At 54.2% G+C, this 17395-nt stretch overlaps 2 protein-coding genes across 3 annotated transcripts; one reads left to right on the top strand and one right to left on the bottom strand.

The window, feature by feature from the left end:
* The first annotated feature begins 46 nt into the window (after positions 1-46).
* On the top strand, positions 47-4189 carry TRAPPC5 (trafficking protein particle complex subunit 5). 2 transcript variants are annotated; one of them, XM_006265085.4, is made up of 2 exons: positions 47-116; positions 2544-4189. In XM_006265085.4, the coding sequence occupies exon 2, from the start codon at positions 2548-2550 to the stop codon at positions 3112-3114; it is 567 nt and encodes a 188-aa protein (XP_006265147.1). In that variant the 5' UTR covers positions 47-116; positions 2544-2547; the 3' UTR covers positions 3115-4189. The 2 variants fall into 2 exon arrangements, with proteins under 2 accessions (XP_006265147.1, XP_014467058.1); XM_014611572.3 differs by having other exon boundaries at positions 116-197.
* A 2068-nt stretch (positions 4190-6257) lies between these two features.
* Positions 6258-17146, bottom strand: LOC102572317 (C-type lectin domain family 4 member G). The gene is made up of 9 exons (XM_014611571.3): positions 17030-17146; positions 15307-15417; positions 14957-15019; positions 11848-11910; positions 11583-11645; positions 10343-10432; positions 9755-9906; positions 9099-9205; positions 6258-7666 (listed from the first exon to the last, which is right to left on the bottom strand). The coding sequence occupies exons 1-9, from the start codon at positions 17103-17105 to the stop codon at positions 7528-7530; spliced, it is 864 nt and encodes a 287-aa protein (XP_014467057.1). The 5' UTR covers positions 17106-17146; the 3' UTR covers positions 6258-7527.
* Between the last annotated feature and the right edge of the window lie 249 nt (positions 17147-17395).

Below are 17395 nucleotides of genomic sequence, written 5' to 3'. Positions count from 1 at the left end.
CCCCGCCCCCTCCCCGCCCCGCCTGGTGTCACGTGGTCCCCGGCCGCCTTCCCGTTACCATGGTGACCAGGCGGCCGCCCTGCGTTCGGCGGATTTGCGGCAGCGGCGGCCGTAAAGTACGGAGGGGCCCGGAAGTGGCGGCTGCGGGGGGTGGCGGCGCTGGGGGTTTGGGAACGCAGTTGCTGCTGTCCACACTCGTGAGTGCCCGGAGAGGAGGCGGGGTTGTATGGAGCTGGGGGTGCAAGGCGAAGTCAGGGGTTGGGGTCGCAGGGTGCCACGGGGGGGGGTGGAGGGGTCACGTGGGCCCGGTCATGAGGTGGCCTGGCGGGAGAGGGGCCACGCGGGGGTGGTAGATGCCTGGGAGAGTCATGGGGATGAAGGGGTCGGCGGGGTAGGGACGTGGGCAGTGTTAGGGGCTCCGGCCCCTCTGGGTGCTCCCTGCTCCTTGCTGTTGCTCCCCGGAGCGCCCCTCCAGCGGCTGCCACTGCCTCCTTGCAGGACTCTTTAGCAGGTCCCGGCAGGCCCCTTCCCCAGCCCTGGCTGCACCCACGCCAGGCGCACAGGATCCTCGCCCCCATCTGCCACACGCAGGCTTTGCTTGGGGGAAGCCAAAGGTGTGGAGCAAGACCTCCCCAGAGCCCCCAGTGGGTCTGGCCCAGCCCTGCTTCAGCACCAGCTGCCATTTAAGCCAGTGATTCTCACCTAAGGATGCGGCTCCCCCACCCCATGCTCCCCCAGGGGCCTTGAGGTCCTTTCCTGGGCACAGCCCTGTGAGCAGCCTGAGGCAATTCACAAGATCAAATAGGAATCTGCAGTGTCACAAACCAGAACGGCTCTAGTAGTTTTCTTAGTCAAAATGCAAGTGAACATGAAGTGCTGGTGATTTTTGAAGTGGGTGGGGCTGGAGTCTAGAAAGGCTGATAATCATCACTGTAGAGCAGTGACCAGGGCGAGTTGGGAGCAGAGAGCCTCTTTCTAGAGCCAGTGGTCAGGCATCCTTATGATGTATCCAATGGAGCTGGTGCCATATAAACATGGTTTTGATATGGGTGGCATTTGCTTGAGCCAGTTTTGAATACAAAAGACAGGGGGAGGCTGATGGTCTGTGTTTATGGTTTGAACAGGGGCTACAGGTTCTTATGCCATTGAGCAGACAGGGTAGATCTGCATTTTATAGGCCAGCCAAAGTGGATAGAGATAAATACAGAGATCACAAGCTTTCGTGGGCTGAAATTTGCTGTGAAAGGACCTGCAGAAAGCAGAGTGCAAGGAGGAGAGAGAAATTAAAATAGAAAAGATGAGATGGCAGGGGGGACAGAAGAGAGAGAGATGGGTGGGGGCAGTGCCAGGAGAGACGAGCAATAAATCCACAGGAACAAGGCTGTCTATACATGTACTCTAGTGTAGAGGGGTGCATTGTTATTAGAGCAGCTCCTGGATGGCTGCTCTAATTAAAACATCACAGCGTTGCATGTATTCAGCGTCTTGCATTTCCAAATGGCCACAGGGGCACTTTAAAGCTTATTTGATGAGTTTAATTAAAGCGCCCCTGTTGCCACTTTGAAATGGGGAGTACTGAATACATGTGATGTTGCAGCATGCTGGAGCATTCCAATTAGAGCCTCCAGCAGACTTGATTAATTGAGTCTGCTTGGACAGTTTCTAATTAGAACACATCAGAGCACATGTATAAGCACCCAGAGGAGGTACCAAAGCCAACGCAGGTAATGGGATAAGATTCCACAATCCCTGCGTGAACTATACACAGTCCAGTACATGGATGATTTGTTGTGCAGCAATTTCCCTTTCAAATTTGTTTTTCTCAAAATTTGCTGCCTGAGAACAGCCCCCTTCAGCTCTACAATGGGATGTCTGGGGAGGTGAATGTCTGCCACAGACCCAGCATGTCTTTCTGCAGCTGAGGTGTCTTTTGGTTCTCTCACAGAGGGATCTGTCTGTCCATGCACACAGCAGAAGGGCACTGTAATAGGACATTAGTGGAGTTACAAGTGCCTCCCCACAGCCCCTGCCAAATTGGCAGTACCTTTTGGCAGCTCAGCTGCAAGGCTTTCCTGCCTTGGATGTTATAATCTGCATTATTTGGCTGGTGATGATATGCTCTGTATTGATGTGGCAGCACAGCAGGCATCTGTGTCCAGTGCAAGGCCTGGTGCCTTGGTGAGAGTGGAGTTAGGTGGCCATGCTGGGGCTGGAAGGGACCTCCAGCAGTCATCTAGTCTAACACCCTCCTGAGGCAGGATTAGCCCTATCTAAACTGTCCCAGACAATCCATAATCTAAACTCTGTGTAAGACTACTATGAACTCTGACCCAACACAAGACCTCATGCCAAACCTGCAACAGGTAAAGCAGGGGAACTATGGTTGTGGTTGGCTCTCTGCCATGATTCTGGAAAAAACATCCTACAGAAGACAGAACAAAGCAAAATGCATGGTTTTGGTTTGGGGGGGGTGGGGGGGGATTGGAGGCCTGTTGTATGCCAGAAAATATGGTTATTCAGTCTTCTTTTCCCCCCACCTTCAGGACCATGGACTCGCGCTTCACCCGTGGGAAGTCAGCCATCTTGGAGCGCTCCCTGACCCGCCCCAAGACAGAGGTGAGCCTAAGTGCTTTCTCTCTGCTCTTCTCTGAGATTGTCCAGTACTGCCAGAACCGGGTCTACTCAGTCTCTGAGCTCCAGAACAAGCTCTCAGAGCTGGGCCAGCAGGTGGGCGCCCGCATCCTGGATGTGCTGGTAATGCGGGAGAAGAACGGCAAGCGGGAGACCAAGGTGATTAACATCCTGCTCTTCGTCAAGGGGCCTGTGTGGAAGGCCCTGTTTGGGCGCGAGGCCGACAAGCTGGAGCAGGCCAATGATGACGACAAGACCTACTACATCATTGAGAAGGAGCCCCTCATCAACACCTACATCTCAGTGCCGAGGGAGAACAGCACCCTCAACTGCGCCTCCTTCACAGCTGGCATTGTGGAGGCTGTGCTCACCTGCAGCGGCTTCCCTGCCAAGGTCACGGCCCACTGGCACAAGGGCACTACCCTCATGATCAAGTTTGACGAAGCTGTCATTGCCCGAGACAAAGCCCTTGATGGCCGTTGACCTTAGGGGGGCTGGGGGGGGAGTGTGACCAGCATAGTTTCCTTGTACATAGTCTTCTCAAAGATTTATGCTGGGAATTATGTCCCTCCAGGTTTGCTGTACCTTGTCTGTGAATGGGAATGAGCGCTGGAGACAGGGGCAGGGCCTGGGCCCAGCTGCAAAGGGAACTGATCTCTCTCTTTCTCTCTCTGGTTTAAAGCAAGAGTGTCAAGGGGGTGGGCCAGGGCCCAGGGATGAGTGGTGACTATTAACCCCTGCATTGCTGCCGCTCACCCCACAGCTAGAGGTGGACCTAGATCCTACCTTGGGGACCCAACCAGCCTGACACCTTGCTTTAAATGCTTCCTTATGTGTTTTCCCTCTGTCCCCCTGTCCTCACTCAGCCCTTGACCTGTGCTGAGGGGGTTGGTAGGCAAGAGAGGCCCAGCCCCCTCCTCTTGCCACAGATGGGACCCTTCTTCTACTGTAATAACCTGCAGGGAACCCTCAAATTGGAGCAGCCACTGTGAGGGAGAAGGCTTTGGGGCTGACAACAGGAAGAGCCAAATGTGGGCAGGACACTTAATGAAAAGCCCATTGGTATAGTCCAAGTGGACTGGGCAATAATAAGGGGACTCTGGTTGGACTGTACCTACTGGCTCTTTATTAACTACCATGCCCACACATGGGGCTTCCTGGTGTTGCCCTCAAAATTGTCCCACCCTTGCAACACCTGCTCCAGCCCAGGAGATCCTGGCAACTTGTTACATCCATCCCCACCTGCCTGGCCCTAGTATAGAGGATGAGAGAGCTCTGTTTTTGGCTGAGGATATATCCCTGGTCTCCCCCTTTCTCCCTCCTGTGGCATGAGCTGCTTGTGTGTCTGAGATGCAGGAACCCCAGCAGTTGCCCCGCCAATTAGGAGCCCAGCAGGGAAGGGCTGGACCTGGGAAAAGAGCCCAGCAGCCTGTGAGACCTCTATTAGGGCAACAAGCCTTTGCGCTCCAAGCTATAAGCTCACATGGTTTTTGAAGTGTGTATATTTCTTTTAATTAACCTTTGGCTGTTCAACTGGAATAAAGCATTCCCAAATCCTCTTGGGGGTTCTGTACAGTGCACAGTGCCTCTGATCCTAGCCTGGGAGGTCTGCTCAGCTCTTGTTGTGGCCCTGATCTTGGCCTGGGAGGTCCATACAGCACTCAGCACCCCAGGCTGTCAGCCTTGGGGGGTCTATACAGTGCCTGATGTTCCCTAATCCCATCCAGGGGAAGGGTCTGTAGTGCCTGGTGTGGCCCCAGTCCTGTCTTGTGGGGGGTCTATACAGTGCCCAGTGTGGCCCTGATACTGGCCTGGGGGGTCTGTACAGAGCTTGGTGTGGCCCTGATCATGGCCTGGGGAGTCTGTACAGCATCCCCTGATCATGGTTTCTGGGCTGCGAGGGTAAGTGCCTATAAAGTGCCCCCCGCTCCTGCTTTTGCCCTGGTGGTATCTGTATAGCACCTGGTATGGCCCTGATCTCAGCTTGGAGAGTCTTAGATGAGTCCAGGCCTGGCTGAACCATGGAGGCCTTCTTTCTAGCCTAGGCTCTGTGGGGCAGGGCTGGGACACACAGGCTAGGGGTGGCTGACAAGGGCTCTGGGCTGGGGCCCCCAGTGCAGTGTCCCCTTAGTCATGAGCTGCAGCAGGAGGAAGGGAAGTCACGTCTTGTGGCCACAGTCAAGAGGCCTGTGCATGTGACACGGGGTTGGGTTTTCTTGCACCCTTCCTGGAGCAGCTTATTCCAACCAAGGTTTAGTTAAAAGGAACATGCACACGCCCCCTTATGCATACACACATGCATGCACCCTTACAGCCACACAGCCCTGCACATGCATACACACTGACACTCACCCCTACACATACATGTGTGCACCCTTTGGCATACACAAATATACAGACACACATCCCTACATGTACACACATGCACACGTGCGTACACACTTCAGTGCTGTCAACACTCCTACTGGGGCCTTTGCTGTCCATGCCAACATCAGATGACTACTTCTTTGATCACCCAGGCAGGGGTGGGGCACCTTCCCCCCCACTTGCATCCCCTCAGCTGCCCTCCTGCCACAAAGCACCTTTGAGGCAGGAACACCAGCTGCTGCAGCTGCAGCCAAGGTCCATGGTGCAGGGGGTGAGGGACATGTGCCTGGATTACCATGGCCCCAGAGCCCCATGGTCCAGCAGCCCCAGCTGTGAGTTCCCATTGGCTGCCTTGGGGCCTCTTGCTTTCAGAAGCTGTCAGTGGCTTGGGGCAGAGACTGGCATCAGGGAAGCTGTGGGATCTCTGGTGCTGAGTTCATCCTTTAAACCCAGGGTCAGTGCCTGGGCCTCTGCTCAGTCTGTCCTGTGTCTTGGGTCTCTGCCACTGGCAGGGTGTGGAGCAGGGTCATCAAAATCACTTGGGCTCTGGGAAGGGCGGGGAGGGGGCTGTGCAGGACTCCTGGGAGGGGGAAGGGCAGATCTGAGCCCAGTGGGTGGCAGGGATCAGGCTGTGTCCAGTTCCTGAGTGGCTGGATGTAGGCTAGGTGTCTTTAGAGGGGTTCCCAGCAGCCCAGCCTCACGCTCTCAGCTGCCCCAGGGGGATCCTGGATGCCACAGTTCATCCCAGAGCTGGCCACATTTCCCCAGGGGAAGTTGCTACCCAAAAGGGCTGGGTAGGCCACAGGCAGTGAAGCCCCACCCCTGCCACCAGTTGAGCTTCACCCCTTCTCTGACTGCTCTTGAGTTTTGCCCTGGGACACTGGCATGGATCCAGGGGTGTGGGGGCTTGAACCAGTGGCTCCATGGGGGCAGGCTACCTGGCTGTGGCCACATAGCAACAAGGAGTGTAAGCCCTAGATCCTGTGGTAGTTGCAGGACCAGGGAAGGGTTAACAGCTCCTGGCCCTGCCTGGCCAGCTGACTGCCAGTCTGGTGCCCACTTCTGGGTCTGGGTGCCACATAGCCACTGCCTGTGAGCCCCACCCTCTGCCCCAATTAAGCCCCACCCCTCCCATCTTTAGCCCTACCCCAAGTTTGGCCACGGCTGCTTCAGGCATACCCCATCCATCAGCCAATCAGGGAAGGTAGGGTATGGGGACATCAGACATACCCCAGAAGGGATGCAAGACCTGATTCATGTAGGGGAGAAACAATTTTTTAATTCAGCCCATTGAGGTCTGAGGCCTGAGAAGCAGCTGGGAGAAAGCAACTCAGGGAACCCTGCCCCCCCAACTATGGGAAATGCCATAATTCCTCACATGCCACATGCACCTCCCCCCACTCCAGGATCCTAAGGGAGGAAGCTGCATTTACCCCACTGGAATAGAAGCATGGGGTGTGTACTCCAATAGCTGGCAACATGGCAGCTGCACCTCTCTGGCCCCAGCGAGCAGCAGCAGAGGGGAGCAGCATCCAGTGTGAACTGATCTGCTAAGGAGGTGGTAGGAGCTATACATGCTCTGCTCCTGAGTCCATGGTGGCTGTGATGGTATGGATGCCATAGTGAATGCCTAAAATTTCCAGTGCCTGTAGGAAAACCTGCCTTCCGCAGACCTGGTGCAGGTCTGATTTGTGGGGTAGGCATGTGATAGGTAAGGATCAGGCTGGGCAAGGCAGTACCCCCTGAGCCCAGAACAGGGTCCTCAACAGCGTCCAGCCACAGGCGTGAGGCTGGTGCCTGCCATGGCCATGTTCCAGGGGCTGTCCTAGGAAAAAGCAGTACTAGGACTCGGTGCCTGGGTCCGCTCCTTACACCCTCCACCCCCAAGGGCAGGAATAGGTAGCAGGGTAAGTCAGGGCCTGCCCTGCCCTCGAGTGGCCACATTGTGAACAGCACATGTGAGCCCACACAATGGCATGGTGTACATGCAAGCAGAGATCTGTGCCCCCATACCCGTGGGGACGCATGCACGCACCTGCCATTGCATCCATGTGATCACGGCCCTGCCCATTTTGCATCAGAACCTGAACCCTGGCCAATCAGGCAAAGACCCAGTGCTCCCATGCCATATCAGAATAGCTCAAAGAAAGAGCCTGGGACACAATTGGCTGGATCAGCCCAGGCCAGAGGATCACAGGGCTCCCACAGTCTGCCCCCTCCTGCAGGCAGCAAGGGGTTAATACCATCCTAGGTATAGAGTTGGTGACAGTAGGACTGAGGTGAGCCAGATGCCTGGGTTCTCTGCATGAAGTGTGAAAGGAGGCAACTGGCAAGCAAACAACTGGGAGGTGGGGAAAGGAAGCCCAGACGCCTGGGTTCCACATACAGAGCCCGGATGCCTGGGTTCCTCACATGAAGCCCGGACACCGGGGCTCTGCACAGGGAGCTGCGCATGTAGGTTCCTCATGGGGAGCTGGGATGCCTCAGTAATGTCCAGCAGGTCCAGACACCTGGGTCCCACGGTGGTGGTTAGCAGCTCCATTCTTTCTCACAAATCCAGCCCTCCACCTTCCCGGCACAGGCCGCATCATTCCACCTCCCGTGGCTGAGCATCATCACGCAGTCCTCCCCCAGGCCTTGGTTGTTGGGCTCCCCGAAGTCCCAGTTTCTGGGGATCCAAGAAAGCATCAGCATCAGCCATGCATTCACCAGGGCACCCTCGTGAAACATGATCTGGCCCCCCATGCGAAGACTGACCCAGGCACCTATCCATGGCCCAGTGCTGTTCAGCAGGTACCACCAGGTGGTGCCATCACAGCCACCCCCTACTGCTTCCCAGGCAGGGCTCAGTCTTGGAAGGCCTGCTGCCTTGTCACTGCCATATTTCCTGGTGTACCACATGCATCCTTCCTACCCCAGTCTACCCCCTGCAAAAATCACCCAACCCTCCAAAATCAGGGTATGTGCCTTTCCTTAGAAGCATGGAGACACTGGGCACATCTACCTGAGATGCTTACTGAGCAGTAGCCTAATAACACTGTGCAGTAGCTTGCCAGTCAAAAAACATGCTAATATGCTACTGTGCAGTGTTATTAGGCTACTGCACAGTAAGCATCACAAAAAAACTGCCAGCGCTACTGTGCAATTGTGCGAGTTACTGTGTACTTAGTACTTAATTAAACAAGTACCAAACTAAATGCACAGTAACTACTGCACATTAATTAACATGTAGACGCACCCACTGTGCTGTAACAACTTTTCTTAGGGCCTGGAAGCAGTAGCAAAGCCTGGTGCTAACCCTTTCACCACAGCTACCGCCTTTCTCATAGCTTTCAGCAGAGCCAGAGCTAGGAAGCATCTCTGGAAGAATCTGGCTTTCTAGCTCCTGTCTTCCAAAGCCAAGGTGCGGGACTTATTTCAGGGGGAGTGGTATGCAAAGAAATATGGTAGTTCTGGCACAAATGTTTCTGTTTTCTTGGCTGCACTGACATTGGGGGAACACTGCTATTAAGGCTGGTAGTCCTACAGCTGGGAAACACCCTGCAGACTGTTGGTGTCCTCTGTTCCAGGTCCAGCTACACAAAGAGAATCCCCAGCCTTCCTGTTATTACCATACTTCCCTGCATACCACATGCACCCTTTCTTCCAAAATCAGCCCTCCACAACAGTGGGGGGGGGGGGGGAGGGTGTCTTAAGTGGGGCATGGGAACTGCAATGCTGGCAGGGGGAATGCTGCAATATCTGTTGTGAGCTGTCCATCCCCCCCAGCCCTAGGGAGGAGTGTGGCTTGCACTGACACTGGTAGTTATAACCTTCTCACAACAGCTTTTGAATTGAATTGGCAGCAGCTTTTGGCCCAGCAGAGGGAAACCACTTCCACCAAATCAAGCCACAGGAATTATTTGCAGGGGGGAGGCATATGGTATATGAAGAAATATGGTAATTTCTCTTCCCAGGGCAAATATTGCAAGGCTTCTTCTTCCACTCAGCTCAGGGGGGCACCCACCATTTTGTCCCCATGCCCTGGTTTCTAGGGAGGAAACCCTGGTTCTCAGCAAGCTCTGATTAGTCAGCTGGGCCAGCCAGTCCAATGGACTCACGTGTAGGTAGCAGAGCTGTCATCCACCCAGGTGAATTTGCCTTCCTCGCCAGTGTCATGGAGGCCAATCCAGTATTCCTTGCCCTTGATTTTCTGTGCCAGGAAACTCTGGAAGGGGAATGCAAGGTGCTTTCAGGCTCATATCGATGCTCCCAGCTCTGGGCACAGTGTGAGACAGGCCCTGTGAGCTGGGGAAACTAAGGCACAGGGATCTCAGAACCAGGAAGAGATCCCAGTTTCCCAGCCTCAGAGTGGTGGAGAACCCAGGCTTCCCAGGGAGGAAAGATGGGTATGAACCCCTCCCCTCAACCCCTCCAACCCTGCCCCTGTCACTCAGTGCCCTTCTTCCCAGACCCTGCCTTCCATAGTAGGTACAGCCCTCAAACCCCACCTCCACCAAACGCAGCACACCCCCCACACACTTCCCTGTGCCAGGTGCAACCCACACCCTCCATGCCAGGTGCAGCCCCAAGGCCCTTCCTCCTTGTACCAGATGTAACCTCCAGCCATGCCCCCTATACCAGGTGCCACCCCACAGGCCCCACACCTCCAGATGCAACCCCAAGCCCCACTCCTCATGTCAGTTACAGCCCCGCCAAGGTCCCCCTCCCCCTAGATGCAGCCCCCCCCAGGCCCTGACCCCTGCCCTGCCCCCACCTGCTCATCTGAGTCATTGATGATGACAAGGTGGGCGCCCTGCGCCTGGCACTTGCTGCGGCCAAAGGACCAGTGCTGAGGGGTGGTGGCGAAGAAGTAGCAGGCACCAGCATAGAGCAGCCAGTTGGGTGGGCAGACGGCGCAGGCTGAGGCTGGGCAGAGCAGGGCAGGAGAGTCAGGCTCATGCCCCCAGAGACCACCCGCCCCAGCACAGATGGAAAAATTGAGACATGGGGCCTGGCGGGGGCTGAGGTCCTCGCTCGTTTGGCCTGGTGTGAGGGCCAGGCCCCCAGCCCTGCCTTCAACTGGAGTTCAGAGATGGGGGTGAGTGGGGAGTTGATAGGCAGACAGGAATGGATGGATGGGAGATGGGGTGGGAGAGATGGATGGGGGCACCCCCTAGTGCCCCCATGGGTACTGCACCCAGCCCTGACTGCCAAGGAGAGCATCCCCTGCTGGATACCCCCCGCCCTGCCCCCCTGCCCAGCACTTCCTGCTGCATACTCCCCCCGCTTCCCTTGCTGTGCCACACACTGCACAAACAGACCAGAGCAGACCTGAGGAGGCAGCAGGAGGGTGGGGTCTCACCATTTATGTTCCTGAGGCCAGCCAATATGCGGTAGGTCTCCTTCCTTAGCATGGTCTGGCTGTTCTCCATCTGGGCCTTCTCTGTAGCCACTGCAACACAGCAAGGGTTCAGCGAGTGGGGGAGGGGGGTTTAAAATCCCCAGGACCCCTTGGCTGACTGTGTTTCCATGGGTAGGCGCTGCATGAAGCCACCAAGAGCCATCCAGGGGTAATGTGTATGAGTATGTGTGTACATGTGTGTATATGCACATGTGTGCACGTGTGTGAGTGTGTGAATGTGTGTCCATATGCATGTGCATACGTGTGTGCAAATATGTGAGAGTGTTTGTGCACATGGGCCTGCATGCATGTGCATATGTAGGTGTGTGTGCATATATGTGTCTACATGTATGCATGTGTGTGGACGGACACGTGAGTGCATGTTTGTGCACGTGTGTGTGTGTGTGCATGCATATATGTGTGCATGTCTGTAAACATGTATGCATATATGCATGTGCATGTGTGCAAATATATGTGAGTACACATGTGCATACATATGTGTATGAGCACGTATGTGTGTGTGCACATGTGTTTGCCCCCTTCCCCAGACTCTCAGTAGCCCTGCACCCCTGACCTTCTGCTCCCACCATCACTGTCCCACCCCCAGCTTCTTACCCCCAGGCCCAGGTATCCCCTCCTGCCCAGCCCTGCATGCACTACCAGCTCCCAGCCCCCTGCTCACCCGTCCCCAGTCCCCGGCACACACTGCTCCCTGGAAGCCAGAGGCCTCTGCCACAGCCATTCAAAAGTTAATCAGCCCTCAATCCCAAAATCTCCTCCCCACCCCCCCTGGGGCTGGGGCTGGTGTGGGGGGGTCAGCCCAATGCCCCCCTGGTCCCCAACTCAACATGGAAACCCAGTGCTGGCAAACCCAGCACTAGGGTGAAAATTGCCATGGAAAGCCAATGCCAGCCCAGAATTGCCATGGAAACCCAGTGCTGGGCCCCAAATCACCATGGAAACCAGTGCCAGCCCTGACTTGCCATGGAAACTAAGTGCTGGGCCCCAAATTACTGTGGAAACCAGAGCCAACCCCAAATCACCATGGAAACCCAATGCTGGGCCCCAAATCACATTGGAAAACAGTACCAGGCCTTGAATTACCATGGAAACCCAGTACTAGGGTGCCATTCACCATGGATACCCAATACCAGCCCTGAATCACCTGAGAACTCCTATTACCACCCCCCCCCCTCCTCACCCTCCTGCCGCGTGGTCTTCAAGTCAGCCTCCAGGTTCTCCAGCTTCTGGGTCAGCGCACCCCCTGGCAGAGGCACAAGCTGAGTCACAGGCTGGGGGGACCAAGAAGTCTGGGGTACCCCCCACCCCCACCAGGCAATGAGGAGAGGGGGCATTAGGAAGGGGGTGTCCCACTCCTGGGGACCCAGGCATCTTGGGGGCATCAGTTGGGCATTGGGTGCAGTGAGGAGGGGGCCTGAGGTGGTGGCGGGGGTCTTGGTACAAACCAGTGCCTTGCAGACCGGACTGGTTGGAACGGAGTATCTGCAGCTGCTTCGTCATGTCAGAGCCTGGAAGAGACAGGGACACCTGAGCCCTGGGAACCCTCATTCCTATGGCATCCACACACTTGCCCAGTCCCCTGGGCTCCTTCCCCCCACACCGCTGGCTGTGGGACAGCCTCTTTGTTAGCTAATGAGCACTGCTGAGAGCTGATGCGGCCCCACCCCACTCCCATCCCCAGCCTCCAGCCCACCCTGGGGTTCGTACAGCACCATGCACCAGCCCGTTGTTGGTTACTGTTTGGGGGGCTTGAACTCACGCCCAACTGCTGGGGCATGGGGGTGGTCTGGGGGCTGGCCCTGATGTGTCTGAACCCACATTTCACGGCTTCAAATCAACCAGGGGCTGGTAACAGACTCTCACCAGGGCCTGGGCCCAGCCATGTGACTTTCAGAGCCAAGCTGCTTGGATGTACATTTCTGGGTGCTGCCCAGAGCCAGGGTCCAGCCCAAGGAGCCTTGGAGACCCGTGGGGCTGAGATTCGGGCTGGACAGACCTAGACAGTGCTTCTGGGGTCACAGAGCTAGCTAGGGAGTCGGGATCCCAGTGGTATCCAAACCATGGGCATCAGGGGTGGATCCAAGGGGTGGAAACTGGGCAGTTGCCCCACTTTGACTCCTGCTCTAGCCAAACCAACTGCCTGGGAGGGGGAAGCAGCATTTCTATCTAGGCACTGCCTAGGGAGTCAATTGACTCCACAGTTCATTGTTGTCTCTCTGATCCCTGCTAATATCTTCACTCCACAGGTGTTAACAACCCTCTCCCCTTGTTGATGGTCTTGATGTTCCACTACTCAAGATAGTTTTTCTTCTGCCCTTCTGCTATCTGTTAGCCATTCCTGGGAATGTCTCTCCTTTTTCCAACCCTGCAGCCCTGCAGGCTGTCCATAGCTCTAGTTAAAAACCTTAATTCAAGTGTGGTCAGATTAAATCAAGTGTAGAAATGGCTGATAGGGAAGCATTGGAGGCACTGGTAAGACCCTCAAGAAGGCTAGAGTTTGTTTAGGAATTTGAATAAGAGACATACGTTTAACTACAATGACTACGTGATTAATGAGATCAGATCTTTTGACAATTTTTTACTCTATTTTGCCTAGTTGTATTTTTTAAAAACCTTTATATGTCATCTAGCAAATCAGGTCACCTGGCAATCATTATATTCATTTTTGCTTTGATCTTAGACTGTATAAGTGTTATGGAGGGGCTTCCTTATGAGTAGAGACTAACAAGGTCAGGCCTGTTTAATTTAGAAAAGAGATGCTTGAGGGGTGACATGAGAAGGGTTTACAAAATACTAAATTGTGAAGAGAAAGTTAATAGGGTTTTATTATGTAGTATCTCAGCATTATCATCATCATCATTATTATTATTATTTTATTTTTATTATTGTCATCATAATCATCACTATTACTACTACTACTACTACTACCACCACAACCATATTTACTCAAATATAAAGTGACCCTAATTATAAGATGACTTCTCCAATAATTAGATTTTATAGATGGAAAAATTATAAACTTGCTATAATTTCCAGATAGAGAATCCAATTATTGGAGCTTTGCCTTGAATTTGTCCCCTTCCTACTGCTACAGCACAGAAAATAAATCTGGGGGGTCAGGAAGCCCCTTTGCCATCTGCTTCCCCCCACTTCTTTCCGCTGCAGCCCCTTCCGCCTCTCCTTACTGTCAGACCCTGCTCTCTCTAAGCACATGTAAGGGAGAAGCAAATTTGAAAACAATGACTTCAAAATTAAACATAGCTTTAGTAATTTGCATATAGTGCCCACACACTGACCAATATTGTTGTTGTTGATGTTATTAATAATGATGATGATACTAATGATGACGTGTGTATATTATATATATATATATATATATATATATATATATATATATATATATATACTGGAATCATAGAAATTAAGGGCTGGAAAGGACTACGAAAGATCATCGAGTCCAACCCTCCTGCTATGGACCTCAAAAGACCATCCAGTCCAACCCCCTACTCTGGGCAGGAATACTGCTGAGATCAAATGTTCCCAGCAAGGTGTCTGTCCAGTTTCCTCTTGATGCAGTTTCCTCTTGACGACTCCCAAGGTTGGGGACTGAACCACCTCCTTGGGAAGTCTATTCCAGATTCTGGTCACCCTTACCTTAAAGAAGTTCTTCCTTACATCCAACCTGAAACCATCCTCTAACAGTTTATGGCCATTGCTCCTTGTTCTCCCCTGGCGCACCCTAGTGACCAGTTTTTCTCCCAGCTCCCGATATTCACCCCTTACGTACTTATAGACAGCCACCAAGCCCCTCCCCCTCAGTCTTCTCTTCCCCAGGCTGAACAGTCCCGGATCCCTTAGTCTTTCCTCATAAGGTTTGTCCTCCAGGCCTTTAATCATTTTTGCGGCCCTTCTCTGGACCCTTTCAAGATTCTCCACATCTTTTTTGAAGTGTGGTACCCAGAACTGGCCACAATACTCCAGCTGGGGTCTTACCAGCACTTAGTAGAGAGGAAGTATCACTTCCTTAGCCCTGCTCGCAACGAATTGTCTAATGCATCCCGGTATGAGATATATATATATAGATATAGATATATATATATATATGCTAGCACATGAGTGTGCCCATTCCAACAGTTCTGTGTCTTTTTGCTTCAATCTTAAACTGAATAATATAGTGCTAGACCCCAGCCTGCTAGTAAAGTTTCTAGTTTCTCTTTAACTGTAGACAAAGATATGGTCTATGTGATGAACCATTTGCACCCTCCTTTTTCCAGATCTGCCCATGGACACAACAGACTGGGCAAGATGGACCCATGGTCTGACCCAGTACAGAGCAGTTCTTAGGTTCCTCTGTTCTGATATACTCTAGTGCTAGTCCCAGCATGTTAGTAAAGCTCGAGGCTTCTCTTTAACTAGAGGAACATTTGTTACACCCCACTTTTCAAGATCCTAGCTCCGACTGCGGGGGGGATTTCTGAGACTGAGCCCAACCCAGCTGCGGTCACATCTGAGGTCATGCCAATAACATGCCAGCCTGGTGGCGGAGGGATTTACCATTGGCTCTTAACAGGGCCTGATCCGTTCTCAGCTTCTCCAGCTCCCGAGACATCTCAGCATCTGCAGAGGCATAGGGAGTTGTCAGGCCAGAGAGAGGAGGTGGGGGGAAGGGCTGGACTGTCCCCACCTCAGCCCTTCTAAACCACCCCTTTTCCCTGGCATGTAACCCCCAAATGCCAGAATGGGAGAAAGAGGGTCCCTCCCCCATCATGGGCCTCTGAGAGCGGAGACTGTGTGGGGATACAGAGGGGGACAAGCACAGCATGGACCACCACAGGGGCCCTGCTTGAAGTTGAGAGAGGCTGAATTAACCCTGTCATGCCCAGCCCCCCCCCGCTGCCACTTACACTTTCCGATGACAGTGGCCAGCAGCACAGCCCAGAGCAGGAAGGACACAGCATGCACAGCATAAAGTGCTAATACAGGGCGGCCTCCCCCACTCAGCAGCGCCCCATAACCTGCAAGACAAGAGAATATGCTGGGGGCATCATGGCAACAGTCATGCCCCCCCCCATCCCAGGGATGTGGGTTCAAGGCTCCCCCCAACACTCCACCCACCCAGGCCAGGATTTGAATCCACAGCCCTGCCCAGTCACCAGGGGGAGCCCCCTGCACCTGGAGCTGTGCCTTTAGCATTAGGGAGTTGCAGCCTGGCCTGACCCTTGACTTTTGACCTCCTGCAAACTGCACCCATCCCCTGAGGGCGAAGAGGAGAACCCTGACAGAGGGAGGCATCGAACTCAGGCCAGGAGGGGCTCTGAGCTGGATGGGGGGATGACCACCTCTGGTGCCCCTTCATGAGTGCTGCCTCCTGCTGGCAGTGCATGCTTCCCAACAGTGCCCAGCTCCCCTCCCCCCTGCCCCCGGAAACCCTCTCCCCTCCCTCCATGCTGTGGTCAGCAGGCCCAGAAGGAGGAAGGAAGCAGCTGCCCCTTGTCCAGCCCCCACCTTGGGCAGAAAGAGGAAGCAGTGCCCCCGAACCATGCTGGGGGGTGGGAGGGCAGGGAAGCAAAAGGGGCTTTTCGGGGGTGCATGTAGGTGACACAGCCAGCAAGGCAGCAGGGCTGGGGGTGCAGTGCAGCCCCCCCTTTCCCCCCAAACATGGGGCTGGGAACAGAACAGGGGAAGGGGCAAGGATTCTCCATCTTCAACCTCCCTCCACTCACACCAACCCCCACAGCCCTCTCTCCCTCCCTCCTCACACCCCCACCTGTCCATCCTTTCATCCGTCTATTCATCCTCTTCCACCACTTCTACTCATTTCTCCATCCATCCATTCCCATCTACCCACTTTCTCTCATTCCATCCCTCCCTACACCCCCTCTATCTGTCCATGTCTGTCCATCCATCCCCACACCCTGTCTATCACCCCACTATCTATCTATCTATTTATAGATTCATAGATTCATAGATGCTCGGGTTGGAAGGGACCTCAATAGATCATCAAGTCCGACCCCCTGCATAGGCAGGAAAGAGTGCTGGGTCTAGATGATCCCAGCTAGATGCCCATCCAACCTCCTCCTGAAGACCCCCAGGGTAGGGGAGAGCACCACCTCCCTTGGGAGCCCGTTCCAGACCTTGGCCACTTGAACTGTGAAGAAGTTCTTCCTAATGTCCAGTCTAAATCTGCTCTCTGCTAGCTTGTGGCCATTATTTCTTGTAACCCCTGGGGGCGCCTTGGTGAATAAAACCTCACCATTCCCTTCTGTGCGCCCATGATGAACTTATAGGCAACCACAAGGTCGCATCTATCTATCTATCTATCTATCTATCTATCTATCTATCTATCTATCTATCTATCTATCTATCTATCTATCTATCTATCTATCTATCTATCTATCCCACCATACAGCTTTATGCCCCACCTCTGTCTGTCCATGTCTGCCGCCAGGCAAAACCCTCTCTGTCTGTCCCTCTCCCCACCCCACCCCACAAGCTGGTCCAAGCACCCCTATCCATGCTAATGCAGAGGATTCCCCAGCCTAGTCCAACTGCAGCCCTGCCTTGGCCTCCCCAGACCCCCTGAGACTCAGGGTCCCCCTCTTGCTGCCCATAGGTAGGGTGGTTTACCTGCTGTCCCAGCCCCCATGCCACCTGCCATGTTCTGGGGCTCCTGGCAGCGCCGGTAGATGCCAACTGGAGCCATAGCACCGCCCTCCTGCTCTGGGTTTTATGCTGAGGCCGCAGACACTATGCGTGGAGGAAGTGTTTATGTATGGTCTCCTTCCTGTGGGCATGGCCAGAGCCTCTACACCCCCCAGGCGGGGAGCTGGTGAGCATTTCTAGAACCAGGGAATAGAGCTGGCATGCCCCCTCCCACCCCCTTGGTGACTCAGGAGGGTTGCACCCATCAGAGGAAGACCCTCTACCCCCCAGTCCCTCCCTCCCTCCATCAAACTACCCTATCCCACCCCACCATCCAACCATCCATCCAAC

This window comes from Alligator mississippiensis, chromosome 8 (genome assembly GCF_030867095.1).
Source record: "Alligator mississippiensis isolate rAllMis1 chromosome 8, rAllMis1, whole genome shotgun sequence".
NCBI lineage: Eukaryota > Metazoa > Chordata > Crocodylia > Alligatoridae > Alligator > Alligator mississippiensis.
The sequence above is the reverse complement of the archived record's forward strand: the minus strand, read 5'-3'. Positions and strand labels throughout refer to the sequence as shown.